Raw genomic sequence first — 21,716 nt, 5'->3', positions numbered from 1 at the left:
ATTTCCAGTCACAGATGTTGCCTATCTGATTTTTATTTTTTTGGAGGGGGGGGGGGAGGCTTTTCCCTTCTCAACGGATGGCATTTGCCAGATTACATGCTATCAAGCCATTTTCAGACTCTTGAGCCAATACAATCTCATCTATTGATGTGCATTTAGCTTTTCTTGCCTAAGTGGAAGACCTTTTTTATTTGTTAATTATATATAATAAAACCTGTAAATGTCTTTGTTGTTCTTTTCTTCCCTTTTTCTAAAGTCTGAGCACCATTGTGCCTACGGTCCCTGTCCTATTGTCCAAATCTACCTGTACCTACTTTGCTTTTATGTTCATACCAAAACCTGTTATCTTGTACATTGGATGGATGGATGGATGAATAGATAATAATTTGTTAGATTTGTATGCCACCCTCTGTGCAGACTCGGATGGATAGACAGACAGATGATTCTTCTTTTCTGTGTCTGTCCTTCAAGTACTGAAAGACTGCTATCATATCACCCATTTTTCTCTCTATTACCCAATTCCTACAATCCTTCATTGTATGTTTTACCCTCCACTCGCTTAAATGTCTTTGTTCTTCTACTCTATGGTCTTCCTACAGACCAAACATCTTTTTTATATCCTGGTGACCAAAACGAGATGCAGTATCCAAAGTGTAGTCTTACAGGACCAGGAAGAGGGTGGACACCTTAGTTGCTGTTTCTAAGTTTATTAGATCAAGCTGTAGTGTAGTTCACACACCTGAGCCCTGTGCCCAGGTGTAAGTGCCTCACCTAGAAGTGCAAACTGACAGCTCTTTAAGTCTGAAGTCTTGTTGAAGTGAAGTTTGTGGGTTAGTTTCTGACTGTTTTGTTACCAGGCTGTAACATCTTCAGTGGAGTTTAGGGAATCTATTCAATGACTCCTAGGGAATTGGGGGACTTATGGGCTTTGATAGACAAAAATTTTAAAGAATCATCTAATTGGCTTGGCCCAAGGTGGATGCCCCAATCGTTCTGGGGAAAAAAGATGGGTCCCTTCATTTGTGGGTAGACTATAGAGGGCTAAATGGTATATCTATGTTCGAAATGCTTACCTGCTGCCCCTAACGAAGAACATTGTAGCACACCTGGAGAACGGGAATTTTTTTTATCAAACTGGACTATAAGAAGCATATTACACAGACAGAATTAAAGAGGGTGATGATTGAAAAACAGCATTTAATTGTCCTTGATTGTAACAGGCTTTTGACCTCACTTTGCCCAAAGTCATTAAATGAATTACTGTGGACATTAATTGAGACACCACCTGACCATCTGGAAGAGATCAGAGACAATAATTATGGTGGCATATGTTAAATAAACCATTCTAGACTTTGCACAAGTTAAATGTAAAATTAGAGTGTTAATGTTTTGCTGTTTTAACATTGCTGCTGGTTCACCTGTTAACTAGTTTGCCTCTCTATGTAGTAGAGTAGTAGATAAAGGTGAAATTGGTTGTAAATTGAGGTAAAACGTCATAAATTTTGGGCCTGCTTCGGAAGGGGAGGAAACTGATATTGATCCAATATATTTATGGATACTCAATATATGTAAATTTATTTCTGTATTCTTCATGCACATTTTTTCTTCTATTTAAAAGTAGTTTAACCTTGTTTTGTTTTAAAAAGAAATTTGAGTTTGTAATTTAAATTAATTTTCTGAATGAAACATTTCTTTTTCCAAAAAGCCACTTTACAAGAGGTTCATGGGGATTTGTTGCTATTTCCTGAACATTTCCAGTGTCTCAACAACACGTTTTTATGGAGGAGAGGGGCATGGCCAAGCGCAGCTGTGACACGGAGTTTCTCACAAACACCCCGGGAATGCCAAATCCCTATCGCCTAGGGCAGTGTTTCCCAACCTTTTTTGAGCCGCGGCACATTATTCAGATTTTCAAAATCCTGGAGAACACTGAAGGGCGGGGGGCGGCTAAAAAAAAGTTTGGACAAAAAAGAATATCTCCCCCTCCCTCTTTTTCTCTCCTCCTTCCTTCCCTTCTTTCTCTCTCTCCATCCCGCTTTCTTTCTTCCTCTTTTTTGCTCTCTTTTGCTCTCTTTTGCTCTCCCTCCTTCCCTCCCTCTGTCTTTCTCTCTCCCTTGCTCTCTGCCTCTCTTGCTATCTCTCTTTCATTCTCTCTCTTTCTCTGTCTCTCTTGCTATGTCTCTTTCTTTCTCTCTCTCTCTGCCTCTTGCTATGTCTCTTTCTCCCTCCCTCTTTCTCCTCCTTCCTTCCCTTCTTTCTCTCTCTCCATCCCTCTTTCTTTCTTCCTCTCTTTTTTGATCTTTCGCTCTCCCTCCTTCCCTCCCTCTGTCTTTCTCTCCCTTGCTCTCTCTGCCTCTCTTGCTATCTCTCTTTCATTCTCTCTCTTTCTCTGTCTCTCTTGCTATCTCTTTCTTTCTTTCTCTCTCTCTCTCTCTTGCTATGTCTCTTTCTTTCTCTCTCTGTCTCTCTCTCTCTTTCTACCACGCCGACAACAGCGGCATCAGGCAGTAGCCAAGGGTGGCAGCAGAGCGGCTGACTGGGAGCGGGAGCCCTGACGGCGGCAGCTGGACGTGCTGCTGGACGCTGTATATGCTGGCGCTGCGCTGGGCATGGGCGTGGGGCTGGCACCTCCGGCCCAGCCAGCCAGCCAGTGCCAGCCCCACAGCGCCAGCATGTACGTCTCCAGCAGCTCGTCCAACCGCCACTGTCGGTGTCTCCACCCTGGACTCCCTCTTGCCGCCGCCATCTCCCCGCAACTGCCTGGGGCCGCTGCAGCCGGCACCCTCCCGCTCCCACCACCAGTGCCCTCCCGCTGGGCCCCAAAGGACACTTACCGCCGATACCAGGGAAGCTCGAGCTGGGCGGGGCGCTGCCGGTGCTGGTGCCTCCGACCTGGAGCTCCCACTCGCAGCTGTCTCCCGGCTACTGCCTGATGCCACTGTTTCCGGCGCTCTCCTGCTGGGCCCCAAAGAAGGAAGGCGGGGAAAAGGAGAGCTTCATTCTTCGCGCCACCTTTTTCCAAATGAAATGCAAACCTTTCCACAGTCATTCAAATAATTTCTCTTCCATGTCACTCCTCTGATGTCTTACCAGGTTGGAATTGTGATTGAAACTTTTTCCACAATCAGGACATTAAAAGGGCTTCCTGTGTGAATACTCTGGTGTGACACCAAGTGGGAATTTTGATTGAAACTTTTTCCACAATCATAACATTCAAAGGGTTTCTCTCCTGTGTGAGTCCTCTGGTGCGTCACCAGGCTGGAATTCTCAGTGAAACTTTTCCCACAAACTGGACACTCATATAGTTTTATTCCTGTGTGAGTCCTCTGATGGATCAGAAGGTGGGAAAAGATTACACTGAAATGGTTTATCTCCTGTGTGTGTCCTCAGATGTGTCACCAAATGGGAATTGCAACTGAAACCTTTCCCACAATCAGGGCACTCAAACGGTTTCTCTCCTGTGTGAGTTCTCTGGTGGATCACCAGGCTAGATTTTTGACTGAAACCTTTCCCACAATCAGAACACCCATATGGTTTCTCTCCTGTGTGAGTCCTCTGATGTACCAGTAGGGTGGAATTCTGACTGAAAGTTTTCCCACAGTCAGTACATTCAAAGGGTTTCTCTCCTGTGTGAGTCCTCTGATGTCTTACCAGGCTGGAATTCTCAGTGAAACTTTTTCCACAATCAGGACATTCATACGGTTTCTCTCCAGTGTGAATTCTCTGCTGTACCACTAACTGGGAATTGAGACTGAAACCTTTCCAACAATAAGGACACTCAAACGGTTTCTCTCCTGTGTGAGTCCTCTGGTGGATCACCAACCTATAATTGAGATGGAAAGTTTTCTCACAAAGACTACATTGAAATGGTTTTTCTCCTGTGTGTGTCCGGAGGTGTGCCACCAAGTGGGAATTTAGTCTGAAACTTTTTCCACAATCAGAACATTGAAAAGGTTTCTCTCCTGTGTGAATCCTCTGGTGATGTACCAAATTGAATGAGTGAATAAGATAAAAAGTTTGTTTGCAGAATTAGAATGCCGAGGCCTGACATTTCCAGAGGAACACAAAACATACATCTTCTTGTCCTCGTTAAGTAAAAGCTGGGTACCATAGGTTTTATGCTTAAGACCTTCCACCATTTTTGTAGCCCGTCTTTGGACACGTACAATTTTGTCAATATCTTTTTATAGGTGAGGTCTCCAGAACTGAACACAGTATTCCAGAAGTGGTCTCACCAGTGCTCTATAGCGTGATCACAATCTCCTTCTTCCTGCTTGTTATACCTCTAGCTATGCAGCCAAGTGTTCTACTTGCTTTCCCTACCACCAGACCGCACTGTTCACCCATTTATAGTTTGAGCTGAAGGAATTGTAAAAGACGTACTGTATTTTATGCTTAACAAAGGTAATATGGGGAATGTTACATGTGTTAAAGTGGTTGCGTGTAGGAGTGCACATTGGAGGGGAAAGAATACATTGCAACACTGAAGTATTCTTTAGCCAGGAGAAAACCGATTTTGGCCACAATAAATAAGGAAGGTGGAAGTTCAAAGGCTTTGCAGGATAGCATTAAGATACACACTGAAAGTATTGCAGTCAGAGCCAAGAAAAAGTAGTGATTGTGAGAGACCGCTACCAAGAAGGTCAGAGAGAACTAGTAAAAGAAAATCACCAGAAAGTTTCGGATATACACCGGGTGTATCATGCAACGTAATATGTCAGCCACAGAGCTATGAGGAAATGTTAACCAGACCATCAGAAGAAGTGAGACAATGGAAGAAGGCCAGGGATGTAGAGTTCCAGGTACTACAAAGGTAGAAAGTGTTTGATCTGATGAGTCTGCCTAGGGACCATAAACAAGGGGGCACAATCTGAGGTTAGTCGGGGGAAAGATTAGAAGTAATGTGAGAAAATATTATTTTACTGAAAGAGTAGTAGATGCTTGGAACAAACTTCCAGCAGACGTGGTCGGTAAATCCACAGTAACTGAAATTAATAATCAGCTCTTCCTTGGTCTAGAGTTTTTAAGCACCCCTAGAAAAATCTAGGAATGAAAGATCAAGCTGTTTCTTATTGATGGAAGAGAATATATGTACAGTAGCCCTAATTTGAACTGTGGGTATTTTAATGCTCTTGTGAGCAATGTACCCTCTAATTTTTTTTCGGTGTGGGCGGAAAAGTATAGTGTCTGAGCGACAGTCCCTTTGGGACTGGGCAGCACAGAATAATAAACAAACAAACAAACAAACAAATAAATAAATAAGAAAAAAATCCCTTCTTTTTTATTAAAAGAAATTAATAATTTTAAAAAACCAAAATCCATTACTATTAAAACTAAATCAACCAGCAAAACCAAAAACATAACTATTAATAAAAACAGGTGAGGGCTGGGGTTTTTTCTCTGTTATTATTTAAGTGCTTTTACCATATGCTTTAAATCAAGAGTCACTTCTCTCTCTGTTTCTCTCTCTTTCCTGTCATTCTCTGCCTCAATCATTTTCTCATATCTCTTTTCTCCCCTTTTTTCTATTATTTCTCTCTATCTCTTCCTTCCACTCTTCTCTCTCTCTTGTTTTCTCTGTCTCTCTCTTTCTTGCTTTCTTCGTCTCTCTCACTCTCTTCCTTCCTCTCTCATCTCTCTCTCTTTCTCTCTCTCCCCCTCTTTCTCTCTCTTCTTCTCACTTTCTCTCTCTTGTTTTCTCTCTCTCACTCTGAAGAGTCCAGAGACAAAGGCTTAAGCAAAGACGGTTCCTTTATTCAGCTCTTAAAGGCAAGTGACAATCAGCGGGAACACGTCTGGCTTTACATGGAGAGCAGCCGCTCTTTTATACTTTTGCGGCTCCCGCCAAAAGAGAGCAGTCAGCGTCTGAGCCAATCAGGCGCGACTTCCGTTTCAGCACAGACAGCGTTTTTTCATGGAACCAACTATTTACATAGGATTCAACACCCCTCCCTCCTTAGTCAAGAATACATCAATCAAGTAAGCCATGTGACGAAATCCTCCAATCTGCTCGGTCTACGCAGGGTTCTCTCCGACCTGCGCAGATCATTTGAGTCCTCGCTTCCAACGGTGGAGGTCAGTTCGCCTGTACCTCCCCAGTGCGGCTGGGGCCGAGTTTGGGCTCCAGCCCGCTGAGTCGAGTGGGTAGGCACAACACCGGCCTCTGAGGACGAAGATGGCTCGGCGTCGCTGGAGGACCTTTCCTGGCTCGGTAAGTCCATTTGAATGTCCATTAAAGCGGGTTGCGCGTTACAGTCTATTAGAGGGGAAGAGTCTGTATTAGCGGTTTGCACAGGGGAGGTTTCAATGCGCCTTCATAAATGGTCAATGTGCCGCTTCCACATTCGACCATCTTCCAATTTTACAATATATGTTTTAGGAGCAGTTTGTTGTACAATTGTTCCCTTCATCCAATTCAAACCCCCATCAAAATTCTTTGCAAAAATACTTTGACCCAAGTACAATTGTCTTTCAGGATTTACATACATAGAATTATGAGTACAATACCTTGGGTGTAATCTATCCAGTGGGGATCTAAGTTTCCTTCCCATTAGTATTTCAGCAGGACTTATGTGTGTGTGGGAATTTGGTGTAATATGTCGTGTTAACAAAAATTGGTCCAGATGCTGTTGTACATCTCCAGGGCCTGACCTGCGCAAAGCTTCTTTTGCAACCCGAACGTACCGTTCTGCCAACCCGTTAGCCCAGGGCGAGTAAGGCGAGATGAGAGCATGTCTGATCCCCAAGTTATCTAAAAACAATTCAAATTGCCTGGCTGTCAATTGGGGCCCATTGTCTGACACTAAGATGTCAGGACTGCCATGGGTGGCAAACAAATGGCGCAGAACCTTAATTGTAGCACTAGTGGTTATATTATTCATTGCAATGATTTCAACCCACCTGGAAAATGCATCTACCACTATTAAGAAATATTGTGACCCCACTGGCCCTGCAAAATCAATATGGACCCTGGACCAAGGCCCTGCAGGTTGCTCCCACTCAGCTGGAGTTGTTTTGGGGGGGATTTGGCCGAGACTCTTGGCATGGATCACACTTGGCTACCCACTTTTCAATATCAGTATCCAGACCTGGCCACCATAAGTGCCCCCTAGCTAGACCCTTCATCCTGACAATACCAGGGTGGCCCACATGTAGCATGGTGAGTACTTTGGTCTTTAGACTTTCAGGAATGATTACTCTATCACCCCACAACAGGCAACCTTTAACATATGACAATTCCAATCTTTTGGTTTTAAATTCACTTAAGTTTGTTTCTACAGAGTCATTTTGCCACCCCTTGAGTACACAGTTTACCACCTTTTTCAAAATTGGGTCTTGCTGCGTGTGCACAGCCACCTCCCTTGTTGTTGTTAGTGGGTTATCTTCGAGTTCTATCATTAAAACATCAGCAGATGGGGCAGGGTCCTCTACTAACTCTGCCATTGGGCACCTACTAAGACCATCTGCGTGGTTGATGGTTTTACCCCCTTTGTGAATGAGCTCGTACTGGTACCCTGAGAGAAACAAGGCTCACCTAATTAGTCTTGGAGACATAAATGGGGGAGTTGGTTTGTTAGGGGCTAGGAGGCTAGTAAAGGCTTGTGGTCGGTAACCAATTCAAAACTCCTGCCAAAAAGATAGTTATGAAACTTCTTCACCCCAGCCACTAACGCTAGAGCCTCCTTATCTAGTTGGCTGTAATTTCTCTCAGTATTGGTCATTGTTCTGGAAAAGAAAGCAATTGGGGCCTCTGTATTATTCGGCAAAACATGTGCCAAGACCCCTCCCACGCCATATGGGGACGCATCGCACATAAGCCTGACTACTACACTTGTGGAAGTTAACAACTGCTTTGTTTGTAAAAAGGCTTCGTGCTCAGTTCTCCCCCATGTCCAAAGGGTTCCTTTCTGAAGCAGCCGGTGTAGAGGCTCTGCTGCTGTTGCCTTCTGTTTTAAAAAAACAGAGTAAAAGTTTAGAAGGCCTAAAAATGCCTGCAATTCTGTTTTATTCTGTGGCTCTGGGGCTTCCCTGATGGCTTTTAATTTTTCAGTAGTGGGGTGGATGCCTTCCCCATTGATTCTATATCCTAAGAATTCTACACTGCTGGTTCCCCACACACATTTGTCAGGTTTGATCCTTAGCCCCTTATCTTGTAGCCTATGTAATACTTCTCTTATTCTTTTGTTGAGTTGAGATTGGTTTTCTCCTGAAATTAAAATGTCATCAAAATAGGGAATGGTCCCTTTAATTCCTGACAACAAACATTCCATTATGCTTTGAAAAATCCCAGGGGCTATGCTTATTCCAAATTGTAATCTGGTACATTTAAACGCACCCCTGTGGGTGACAATGGTTTGTGCGAGTGCTGTCAGTTCATCGACAGGGAGTTGCTGGTAAGCTTGGGCTAAATCGATTTTTGCAAACACTTTCCCTTCCCCCAGGGAGTGAAAGAACTGTTGTACCACTGGAATGGGGTAAGGGTGATGTTGGAGGGCTTTGTTGAGCGTTGACTTATAGTCAGCGCAAACCCTCAAAGAGCCATCAGGTTTAAGAGGCGTGACTATGGGTGTTTCCCAAGGCCCTGCTCTACAGGAACTAAAATGCCCTGGCTTATGAGCTTATCTAGCTGTAGGTCAAGCTTGGGAAGGAGCGGGAGGAGTACCCTGCGTGGTTTGAGCCGGACAGGAGGAACCTTGGGGTCAATAGAAAAGGAGATAGGGGGCCCTTTATACGATCCCAAGGTGGGGCTAAACACCTCTGGGAATTCCTGTAAGAAATTTGGAATGCTATCAGAGTTAACAGTACAAATACCAGAAATTTCAATTCCCAATGGTTCCATCCAAGCCAACCCCAAGAAAGAGTGTCTAGCCCTGCAACAACAACCATAGGAAGGGTACATTTAACAGTTTTAAACATAATAGGTACATTCACTTGGCCCAGAACAGGTATTATCCCCCCTTGAAAATCTCTAATTACCAATGAAGTTTGTAAAAGGTCAGACTTTGAGAGGCTAGGCATGTACATTATAAGCTTTTCCCATGGCATAATGGAATATTTAGACCCCGTGTCAAGTTCCATAGTGCATGGCTTGTTGTTTAGGAGCAGTGAGATTACAATCTTGCTCCCATTTTTTGTTGCCGTGCTATTTACAGAAAATTGATTGTTACCTCTTGAGTAGTCGCGGTTAGCGGTTGAGTAGTTCTTGCGGCCGGAAAACCGAGGAAACTGGTTTTCGCGCGGTTGAGGTGTTTGGGTCTGGAACCGAGGAGGACGAGGTGTGGAAAAAGATTCCTCAGGCAAGGGTGCTCTGCAGGTTTCGGCGATGTGGCCGCGTCGGTTGCAGCGGCGGCAAATGGCGTCCCGGAAAGGGCAGCGTTGGCGCGGACGGTTTCCTCGGCAGCCGGAGCAGGGGGCGACGGGGCGAGGGTATCTGGGTTGTCTTGGCTGGTCCTGTTGCAGCAGAAAACAGCTGTCCTCGTTGAGGGCAGGTGGGCTGAGGTCATCTGGGGCCTCTGCGCGGGAAACCGTGGAGTCGATCTTGGCGACGACTTCCCGCTTGTCATGCTCCTTCAGCTCTTTGGCAGCAGCGTCGGCGACCTCTGCGGTTTGTGCCAGCTTGATTACTGCCTGGAGAGACGGCTCGTCTTCGGTGAGGAGCTTGTTTCGGACCATGGCATTTCTCATGCCGAAGATTAGGGCATCAGTGAGGCGAGCTTCCGGGCTATCAAACTTACATTTTGAAAGCACCGTTCGAAGACGCGTAGCGAACTGGTTAATGGATTCAGATTCGAGCTGGGCCATTCTTGAGAACTGGTGCCGGAAAACGACGGCTGGTTTCGTAGGCTTGAAGTGGCTCGCGAGCTTGGTTTGCAGGACGTCCCAAGCGACGGATTTGGCTGGAAGCGGATCGGTGAGAGTCTGGGCGAGATCGAATATCTCTGGGCCGCAGTAATTCAGGAAAATTGCCCGCTTCCATTCGGTGTCGGCGTCCCTCATTCCGGTAGCTTCGAGGAAGATCTCGAACGTGGCCATGTAGGCATCCCAGGAGGATTTCTCCGGATCGAAGTACTCAGGAGCCCGGCCGATTTGAAGGTTGTTCATCTTGCATGCGTGGTTCTTCCGTCCGTCGTCGCCAGTGAAGAGTCCAGAGACAAAGGCTTAAGCAAAGACGGTTCCTTTATTCAGCTCTTAAAGGCAAGTGACAATCAGCGGGAACACGTCTGGCTTTACATGGAGAGCAGCCGCTCTTTTATACTTTTGCGGCTCCCGCCAAAAGAGAGCAGTCAGCGTCTGAGCCAATCAGGCGCGACTTCCGTTTCAGCACAGACAGCGTTTTTTCATGGAACCAACTATTTACATAGGATTCAACAGACTCTTTCTCTCTTGTTTTCTTTCTCACACTCTTTCTCTCTCTTGTTCTCTCTCTCTTGCTATCTCTTTCTCTCCCCCTTTCTCTCTCTCTCTCTTTCTCACTTTCTCTCTATCTTGCTGTCTGTTGCTCTCACTCACTCTCGTTCTCTCTCCGTTCTTCTCAGCGGTGACGCGCGCACGCCCTGCCTGTCTCACCTTTGCCGAGAGCACTTTCGTCCCGGGCTCTCAGCAAGGGGGTTGCAGGAGAGACGGGACAGGCGTTCTCTCAGCAGAGGCCGGCGAAGGTGATATTCAATGTCGGGGGTGCACGGGCGGTTGCGCGCGCTCCCTATCCCCCTGCTAGCCCACTCGGAATATTCAAAATAAGAAAAGCCTTTGCCGGCGAAGGTTTTCCTTATTTTAAATATTCCGAGTGGGCTAGCAGGGAGATAGGGAGCACGCGCAACCGCCTGCGTGCCCCCGACATTGAATATCACCTTTGCCGGCCTCCGCTGAGAGAATGACTGCCCCCCTTGCTGAGAGCCAGGGACGAAAGTGCTCTCGGCAAAGGTGAGACGGGCAGGGCATGCGTTCCGGGTGCGGGAGAAGCTGCACTGAAAGGCAGGAGGTGGCGGAGGAGCAGAGGGGGCAGATCGGGCGGGCAGTGGGCAGCGCGGAAAGGCCGAGGGGGCCAGAGGCACCGTGGGGAGGCAGGGGCGGCCGCGGCTACCTTCCCTTCTGCTGCCGGCGCCTCCCCCCCCCCGCCCCCCCGCGGGCTGGCAGGGGGATGGGGACTGCGCACCCATGGAAAAGGGCGCGTGGGGGGTATTTTGGGGCGCGTGGGTGCGCAGGCACGCAGCCTATGGGGAACGGTGCTTGTGAGCGTGCATGTTTGCTTATGGAGGTTTTATGACCAGGCTAGCTAACATCAAGGCAGTTTCTCTCTCAGAACTAGGCTTAGAATGACCACATGTGTGCACAATTTCTTCTGGTTTCCGGTTAAAAATCCCCATAACGGAAAATGGACTAGGTTAACAGTGTTCACTTAATGACCACAAGGTTCACTTAATGACAAGAGAGCACACAATGAATAAAGGCTAGCGAAAAAAGCAAAAAATAACCTCCAAAAAGCTTTTTCCAATATGTTAATAACAAGAAAAAAAGAAGGGATTTGTCCATTGTTTGGTGAAAGTGGCAAGAAGGTGACAAGCAAAAGGGAGGAAGCAGAGCTCCTTCACTTGTTTTTTCCATCTACCTTTACACAAGGGCGAAAAAAAAAGCCCAGCCTATCTAAAACAGCACCACAAATAACGGATTAGGAACAATTCAAATCACTAGGACCGGATGGATTACACCCCAAGGTTGTGAAAGAACTGGCAGACGAGATCTCAGAACTACTGAACTATGCCATTCAAAGATCCTGGTGCACCAGGGCAGTGATTTTCAACCTTTTTTGAGCCGCGGCATATTTTTTACATTTACAAAATCCTGGGGCACACCACCAACCAAAATGACACAAATCTAATAAATAAATAAATAAATAAATAAATAAATAAATAAATAAATAAATAAATAAATAAATAAATAAATAAATAAATAAATAAATAAATAAATAAATAAATAAATAAATAAATAAATAAATAAATAAATAAATAAATAAATAAATAAATAAATAAATAAATAAATAAATAAATAGATAAATAAATAAATAAATACATACATACATACATACATACATACATACATACATACATACATACATACATGCATACATAACCCCCTCATATATACAATCCCATGTAACATCCCCTTATAAATACAGTCAATCATCAATCATCCCTCCTCAAATTTATACCACTGTCTCATTTCTGGGTACTTCTCCTGTCTTTCTCCCTTTTCTCTCTCATGTTTCTCATTTCTCTCTCTTCCTCCCTTTTTCCCTCATTCCTTCTCCCTCTCACTTCTCCTCTTTTTCCATCCCTGTCTCTCTCCCCCCCTTATGTGTGTGTGTGTGTGTATACACACTCGAACCATTTCCAAAACCAGTTGAGGGCTGGGGTTTTTTTTCTCTTTTATTCTTTTCGAAAACAGGTGTGGGCTGGGGGGGGTTTCTTATTATTTGGGTGCTTTTTACCATATGCTTCAAGAATCACCTCTCTCTCTCTCTTTTGTTTCTCTCTCCTCTCATTCTCTGCCTCAATCATTTTCTCATTTCTCCTTTTTCCCCCCCTTTTTGTTCTCATTTCTCTTGCTCTCCTTTCCTCTCCCTATCTGTCTCTCTGGTTTTCCTTCTCTCTCTCTCTCTCGTTCTCTCTCTTATTTTCTTATTTTCTCTCTCTTGTTCTTTCTCTCTCTCATGCTTTCTCTCTCTTGTTCTCTCTCTCTCTCTGTTGCTTTCTCTCTCTCGTTCTCTCTCTTATTTTCTCTCTCTCTCTCATGCTCTCTCTCTTGTTCTTTCTCTCTCTGTGTTGCTCTCTCGTTCTCTCTTATTTTCTTTCTCTCTCTCTCTCTTGTTCTCTCTCTTATTTTCTTTCTCTCTCTCTTGTGCTTTCTCTCTCTCTGTTCCTCTCTCTCTCTCGTTCTCTCTCTTCCTTTCTTCTCTATGGAGGCCGGCAAAGGTTTTCCTTAGTTTGAATGTTCCGAGCAAGCTGGCAGGGGGAAGGGAAGCAGCCCCTTTACTGACAGCCCGGGACGGGACTGTGAGATGGTTGGGCATTCCCACAGCGCTCGGAGCGGCTAGCAGCCGGATCGCCAGCGCCGCTGCAGCCACCGCTGTGGGAGGAGCCGCACCCCAAGAAAGCCGGAGAGAAGGACGGATCGGGCGGGCGGGGACAGCCACAAGTGGAAGCCTCAGCCCTGGAGCTCCCACTTGCAGAAGCCGCCCCTCCCCCGGCTATTGCCCGCCGCTGCTATTAGCGACGAGAAGCCATGAGTGCGAGGGGGGCGACTTTCAAAGCAACCTTTGCCGGCGTCCCGTGGGAGGGTGCCAATAGTGGCGGCGGTGGCGGCGGGCAATAGCCGGGGGGCGGCTTCTGCAAGTGGGAGCTCTAGGGCTGAAGCCTCAGCCCTGGAGCTCCCACTTGTAGGAGCCGCCTCGCGGCACACCTGACCATATCTCGCAGCACACCGGTTGAAAAACACTGGTCTGGAGGACAGAAGGAAAACGGGGGGCATGATCGAAACATTTAAATATGTTAAAGGGTTAAATAAGGTCCAGGAGGGAAGTGTTTTTAATAGGAAAGTGAACACAAGAACAAGGGGACACAATCTGAAGTTAGTTGGGGGAAAGATAAAGAGAAAATATTATTTTACTGAAGGAGTAGTAGATCCTTGGAACAAATTTCCAGCAGACGTCGTAGATAAATCCACAGTAACTGAATTTAAACATGCCTGGGATAAACATATATCCATCCTAAAATACAGGAAATAGTATAAGGGCAGACTAGATGGACCATGAGGTCTTTTTCTGCTGTCAGACTTCTATGTTTCTATGTTTCTAGCCCCATGTAGAGGGCACTGCAATAATCCAACCATGAGGTGATAAGCCGCCCCGAGTCTGCGGAGAGGGGCAGCATACAAATCTAATAAATAATAATAATTATTTATTTATTTATTTATTTATTTATTAGATTTGTATGCTGCCCCTCTCCGTAGACTCGGGGCGGCTCACAACAACAGTAAAACGATTCAAGACAAATCTAATAATTTAAAAACATTTTAAAAACCCGCCATTATTAAAGCAGACATACTCAGAAATCTACCATACATGAATTGTATAGGCCCGGGGGAGATGTCTCAATTGCCCCACGCCTGACGGCAGAGGTGGGTTTTAAGGAGTTTACGAAAGGCAAGGAGGGTGGGGCAGTTCTAATCTCAGGGGGGAGCTGGTTTCAGAGGGTCGGTGCCGCCACAGAGAAGGCTCTTCCCCTGGGACCCGCCAAACGACATTGTTTAGTCGACGGGACCCGGAGAAGGCCAACTCCGTAGGACCTAATCGGTCGCTGGGATTCGTGCGGCAGAAGGCGGTCCCGGAGATATTAATATAATAATAAATAATGAGTGACTGTGCTGAGACCCTGATCCAAGTAAGGTTGCAATTGGTGCAGCAGATGAACCAGTGCAAAGGTCCTCCTACTCACAGCTGCTCGATGTTAGTGTAATCGTTGTTGTTAGCCGCCCCGAGTCTACGGAGAAGGGCAGCATACAAATCCAATAAATAAATAAATAAATCTTAGCTGTGGGTCTAGGAGGACCAGTGTTCCCTCTAATTTTTTTCCGGTGTGAGCAAAAAAGTATAATGTCTGAGCCTGGCCGTGGATCGGTTAGAAACAAAAGGGCCTCAGGACACACAGCAACGGTCATAAGTAGGATGCTTGGCTGCATAGCTAGAGGTATAACAAGCAGGAAGAGGGAGATTATGATCCCGCTATATAGAATGCTGGTGAGACCACATTTGGAATACTGTGTTCAGTTCTGGAGACCTCACCTACAAAAAGATATTGACAAAATTGAACGGGTCCAAAGACGGGCTACAAGAATGGTGGAAGGTCTTAAGCATAAAACGTATCAGGAAAGACTTAATGAACTCAATCTGTATAGTCTGGAGGACAGAAGGAAAAGGGGGGACATGATCGAAACATTTAAATATATTAAAGGGTTAAATAAGGTCCAGGAGGGAGGTGTTTTTAATAGGAAAGTGAACACAAGAACAAGGGGACACAATCTGAAGTTAGTTGGGGGAAAGATCAAAAGCAACCTGAGAAAATATTATTTTTCTGAAAGAGTAGTAGATCCTTGGAACAAACTTCCAGCAGACGTGGTAGATAAATCCACAGTAACTGAATTTAAACATGCCTGGGATAAACATATATCCATCCTAAGATAAAATACAGAAAATAGTATAAGGGCAGAGTAGATGGACCATGAGGTCTTTTTCTGCCGTTAGACTTCTATGTTTCTATGTTTCTATAAAAATGAAACGGCAGCAAAGTTTTGATCCTCCGATCATCGGGCTGCTGCGAAGGTCCTAAGTGTTAAAAAGGGCCATAAGTCACTTTTTTCAGGGCCATTGCGACTTTGAACGGTCAGTAAATGAAAAAATGAGGCCAACGTTTCTATCTCCTGAGTAAGACGGTTATTAAGTGCGTTCTGCCTCACTTAACCACCTTTCTTGCCACAGTCGTTAAGTGAATCCCTGCAGCTGCTTGGACATCCCAAAAGATGCTCACATAACCCTGGGACATGGCCACCATCATAGTTCCCTCTAAGCTGAGCAGTGAGCAATCACTCACTTAAAAATCATCATCAACTCAGAGTTTTCCAAACCTGCCCAGAAGCCGAGAGGGAAAGAGTGAGAGGGAAGGAGAGAGAGAGGAAGAGAGAGAAACAGATAGAAAAAAGAGAGGAAGGAAAAGAGAAAGAAAAAGAATGGAAGTAAGGAAGAGAGAAAGAAAATCAAAATCTAGTTTGAAACTAGCTCAACTATTTAAGTGGCATTTTGATATTGATAGAGTTGCCCTATTATGAGCTCACTGTTATAGACACACAGTACAGTATTTTATTTTGAAATTCTCTGAGGCAAAACAGGGTGGGTTTTTTATTTGTTTGTTTGTTTGCTGTTTATCTATCTATCTATCTATCTATCTATCTATCTATCTATCTATCTATCTATCTATCTATCTATTTCTGTGCCGCCCAGTCCTAAAGGGACTGCCACTCAGACACTATACTTTTCCGCCCACCCCCCAAAAAAATTAGAGGGAACACTGGCCACCATCATAACTAACTTGTCAAGTGTCCAAAGTTTGATCCAATAACCCCTTTATTTTTCTAACAAATTATCATTACATTCAATCAACTTAGGAAATTCCCATTACAATACACATCTATATTAGGATTATCATTATTCTATTATTATTATTATTATTATTATTATTATTATTAATTAGATCTGTATGCCGCCCCTGTCCGAAGACTCGGGGCGGCTCATAACAGTAATAAAAAACAGTATAACAATGGAACAAATCTAATAATAAAAATTATATAAAAACCCCAACAATTAAAAACCGTATAGCACGTACATACCAAACATAAAATATAAGAAAGCCTGTCTTAGTTCTAGATTTTCAACTGGTATGTATGCTAACATAACAAATTCTGACTTTCTATCTTGTACATCATCATCCCAAATTATTATTATTATTATTATTATTATTATTATTATTATTATTAATTAGATTTGCATGCTGCTCCTCTCCAAAGTCTTGGAACGTCTCACAACAAGAAAACAGTATAAATCCAATAGGTAAAAACAATTTAAAACCCCTTAATATAAAAAACAGTCATACATATCAGACAAACCATACATAAAACGGAAACGGCCCAGGGGAATCAATTCCCCCATGCCTGACAGCAGAGGTGGGTTTTAAGGAGTTTGCAAAAGGCAAGGAGGGTGGGGGCAATCCTAATCTCCGGAGGGAGTTGATTCCAGAGGGTCAGGGCCGCCACAGAGAAGGCTCTTCCCCTGGGCCCCGCCAGGTGACATTGTTTAGTCACTGGGACCCAGAGAAGGCCAACTCTGTGGGACCTAATCGGTCGCTGGGATTCGTGCTGCAGAAGGCGGTCTTGGAGATATTCTGGTCCGATGCCATGAAGGGCTTTATAGGTCATAACCAACACTTTGAATTGTGACCGGAAATTGATCGTTGCAAAAGGATAGCATGGTCAATGGTATCAAATGCTGCTGAGAGGTCACGTAGCACCAGGATAGAGGAGTGACCCCTATCCTGGGCCCACCAGAGATCATCCACCAGTGTGACCAAAGCGGTTTCCGTGCTGTAACCGGGTCTGAAGCCAGATTGAAATGGGTCTAGATAATCTGCTTGTTCCGAGGTCCGTAGGAGTTGGAGCACCACCACTTTCTCAACAACCTTTCCCACAAAGGGAAGGCTGGAGATAGGATTATAGTTGTTCAATGAGGCTTGGTTATATCAGCCAGACAGGCATTCAACATTCTTGGCAGCGATTGATAATAAACCTACACCACTCCTGCACAATCTTGATTCCCAATTGTCCCAGCCACATGACTGCCAGCAATGGCAGCTGTGTCCTATGTCAGTTGGGGAGATCTTGCTTTGGTCCTAACAAGGAATTTGCACTTCTCCTTCCTTCACTGCCTCTACAAGGCAGTTGTGACCCTGAAGGATCTGGCAGCGGTTACCAGCTGGATTTTCATGAGACTTGGCAGAGCCCATTATTTTATTTTATTTTATTTTATTTTATTTTATTTTATTTTATTTTATTTTATTTTATTTTATTTTATTTTATTTTATTTTATTTTATTTTATTTTATTTTATTTTATTTTATTTTATTTTATTTTATTTTATTTTATTTTATTTTATTTTATTTTATTTTATTTTATTTTATTTTATTTTATTTTATTTTATTTTATTTTATTTTATTTTATTTTATTTTATTTTATTTTATTTTATTTTATTTTATTTTATTTTATTTTATTTTATTTTATTTCATTTCATTTCATTTCATTTCATTTTATTTTTTATTTTATCTTATCTTATCTTATCTTATTATTTTATTTTTAAAGTTTCTCTTGGGCCTTTTTGCCATTTTATTTTATGTTATTTTATTTTATTTTATTTTATTTCATTTCATTTCATTATTTTATTTTATTTTATTTTATTTTATTTTATTTCATTTTATTTTATTTTATTTTATTTTATTTTATTTTTATTTTATTATTTTATTTTATTTTATTTTTAAAGTTTCTCTTGGGCCTTTTTGCCATTTTATTTTATGTTATTTTATTTTATGTTATTTTATGTTATTTTATGTTATTTTATGTTATTTTATTTTATTTTATTTTATTATTTTATTTTATTTTATTTTTTACAGTCATATCTTTGTATATTACCAATGCATACTTGACTAAACAAACAATAATAATAATAATAATAATAATAATTATTATTATTATTATTATTGTTGTTGTTGTTGTTGTTGTTATTGTTGTTGTTGTTGTTGTTGTTGTTATTGTTATTATTTATTAGACTTGTATGCCGCTCCTCTCCGGAGACCAGGGGAGGTTAACACAGATAAAAGAGTGGAAAAAAGAAAAATGGGAGGGGACCTATTGTCCAATGCACCTGAGAGCAGGACAAGAATTAACAGAGGTTGACTTATCAAAAAGACATCCAACTTAGAATAAAGGGGAAATTTCCTTCCAGTGAGAATAAGTGGAAATTCTTTGCCTCTAGAAGTTGCGGGTGCTCAATTGTTGTTGTTGTTTTAAAGGGATTGGACTGCCATTTGTCTGGAACGTTACAGGGTCCCCTGGCTTGGAGAACTGGTCTCTACCAATTCTATGTAATTTTGTAAGAACTTCATAAACATTTAGGGCTCAGCACATAGCTAACTTTCAGAAGCTATTTAGGAGTCGAAAATGACTTGATAGCATTTAATCAGTGAAAACATAAGCACATTCTTTTGCCCCCTATTGGGAGATTGCAGTCACATATGCTGCAATGTCCTGCCTGTCAATGACTACTTTAGCTTCAACCGCAACAACACAAGAGAACGCAACAGATTCAAACTTAATATTAACCACTCCAAAGTTGACTGTAAAAAATATGACTTTAGCAATCGAGTTGTCGAAGCATGGAACTCATTACCGGACTCAATAGTGTCAACCCCTAACCCCCGATATTTCTCCCTTAGTCTATCCATGATTGACCTCTCCAGGTTCCTAAGAGGTCAGTAAGGGGCGTACATAAGTGCACTAGTGTGCCTTTTGTCCCCTGTCCAATTGTCTCTCCTTTATCTCATATATCATATATCATTTCTTCCTTTCATATATCTTCTATATTTTTATATATTTTCTTCTATCCTTTTCTTTATATATATTACTACATGTATAGTCTCTTCTATATGTACAGTATTGTGTATTGGACAAAATAAATAAAAAAATCAATAAAACATCAGTGGCTAAAAAGTCCTTAATAGACATACATACGGTAGTTGAACTTAAAGGAGTTAAAACCACCGAGTAGCGTATTGCTAGAAAGGATGGGAAGAGGGGAACTTCTTCCGGATCGGATCACTCGCGGGAGGAAGAGGTGTGCAGAGTAGTTTTTCTGCTCGTGTTGAAACAGCATCTGGAAGGTGAGTTGAGGAGAGGCTGGGAGCAAGTAGTGCTGTTTGTTTTCCTCCATGATGTGGAAGCAGAGAAGCAACTAGGCTAAAGCATATCAGCTGCTGCTACATGTCCCTTCCCTTTCCAAATTTTCAGTCCCCTGGTGTTCCAGGCTGGTGATCAGATTTTCAAAAGTCTCCTTCAAGTTTAGGTAAATTCCTTGGAAACAGCTTGCCTCAAAAAGTTGTGAGTTGAAGGATTTATTTTTTAAAAATTATTTATTTATTTATTTTAAAACAAAAACAACAGAACAACAAAAAGAAAAGCAACGTGTAACAAAAGCATCAAATATGAAAAACATATTTATAATTATATTCCTGCATCTTCGGTTTCTCCATTTTCTTTAAATTTACAGTCATTCTACAGTACTGTATTTCCTTTTTTCCCCCATCAATCCAATTATAGAATTTACCCCACACAGTACAGTATTCTTTATCCTGTTAATTCTGTAACTCTAAAGTAAGTTTACTCCATTTTGCACATTCAAATATTTTCCTAATTAGTAAATCCTCTGATGGTGCGTTTTCTTTCTTCCAGTTTTGAGCAAAAACCAATTGAGCCCACTTAGTAATATGTATTATTAAATAATAATTAGCCTTTTCGTGTTGACCTCTAATTATTCCCAATAAATAAGTCTCAGGTTTTAGTTCTAATTCATACTCTATGAGGCGAAGGATTTAAAGAAGAGACGGGACAGCAATTAATCAGGAATGATATAAAGTCTGCTTGGGCAGCGATTGGACTAGAGACCTCCCTTCCAACTCTCTTATTTTGTAATGGACCTGCATTTTTTTCTTGGCAATGGATTGATCTTCATCTGCTCTGAGTTTTTTTTATTTCTATGTCTAGCCAACAAGCACAGTATTTTCTATTTCTGCCCCATCCATATATAAACCAGGTTCAACTGTGAGTAACTTAGCACTTTGTTTAAAAAAAACCCCCAAAACTATAGGGGACTTTTTGAGATGTTCGATTATACTGTATAGGTCAGTGATGGCAGAACCAAACCAGACAGTTATAGAGGTGCAGAGACAGACCCAGTAATTCCTCAATAATTCCTCTGTAGAACTGTATCAGCAGCTCCTTGAGGCGTTTGAAAGAACATTATTTGTTGTGCTTGTCTATTTTAGATCTTGCAATATGGTAGAACCTGTTGGTAGAAGGTCTCTACTCTTGGTACTGTGTTGTCTACTATTGTAAGAGGTGGAAGTATGGGAGAGTGTCTCTTAAAGTCTACCACCATTTCTATGGTTTTGAGTGTGTTCAGTTCCAGATTGTTCTGGTCCCATCACAAGGTTAGTTGTTCAACTTCCAGTCTGGATGCGGATTCATCATTGTCTCGAATGAGACCAATCACTGTAGTAGTAGTAGTAGTTGTAGATAATAATAATAATAATAATAATAATAATAATAATAATACAATGGAAGTGACCTTAGAGGTCTTCTAGTCCAACCCCTTGCTTAGGCAGGAAACCTTACACTACTTCATGATAGTAGTGTAGAGTTTATCCAACATCTTCGTAAAAACTTCCAGTGTTGGAGTATTCACAACTTCTGGAGGCAAGCTGTTCCACTGATTAATTGTTCTAACTGTCAGGAAATTTCTCCTTAGTCCTAAGTTACTTCTCTCATTGTTTAGTTTCCATCCATTGCTTCTTGTTGTACCCTCAGGTGCTTTGGTGAATAGGTGGATTCCTTCTTTATGGCAACCCCTGAAATATTGGAACACTGCTATCATGTCTCCCCCTGGTCCTTCTTTTCATTAAACTAGACATACCCAGTTCCTGTTCTTCTGTATCATCTGTAAACTTAAATACAGTAATACCTCGTCTTACGAACCTAATTGGTTCCCGGGGGAGGTTCATAAGGCAAAAAGTTTGTAAGGCGAAACATTGTTTCCCATAGGAAACAATGAAAAATGAATTAAGGTGTGCAACAAAAAAAACAACGCAAAAAACCGCCGCCGCCCGGCTGTTTCAATTGAAACAGCTGGGCGCTTCTCAGCGTTCTCCCAATGCCGAACCCGGAAGTTCGGCAAAAGTTCGGATTCGGGTGGCGGCTGAGAAGCCCCGCCGCCCGGCTGTCACCTTTTGAAACAGCCGGGGGGGCTTCTCGGCGGCCTCCCGAACGCCGAACCCGGAAGTTTGGATTTGGCGT

The 21,716-nt window shown here is 42.8% G+C and overlaps 1 protein-coding gene across 1 annotated transcript; it reads right to left on the bottom strand.

Annotated features, from left to right (window-relative positions):
* Positions 1-3,086: 3,086 nt before the first annotated feature.
* On the bottom strand, positions 3,087-10,101 carry LOC139163220 (zinc finger protein 180-like). The gene is made up of 3 exons (XM_070744178.1): positions 9,967-10,101; positions 3,400-3,975; positions 3,087-3,326 (listed from the first exon to the last, which is right to left on the bottom strand). Exons 1-3 carry the CDS (start codon positions 10,099-10,101, stop codon positions 3,087-3,089), a joined length of 951 nt encoding a protein of 316 aa, XP_070600279.1.
* Positions 10,102-21,716: the final 11,615 nt, after the last annotated feature.

This window comes from Erythrolamprus reginae, chromosome 2 (genome assembly GCF_031021105.1).
Source record: "Erythrolamprus reginae isolate rEryReg1 chromosome 2, rEryReg1.hap1, whole genome shotgun sequence".
Lineage (NCBI taxonomy): Eukaryota > Metazoa > Chordata > Lepidosauria > Squamata > Dipsadidae > Erythrolamprus > Erythrolamprus reginae.
This window is presented reverse-complemented; position numbering and strand designations above follow the sequence as displayed.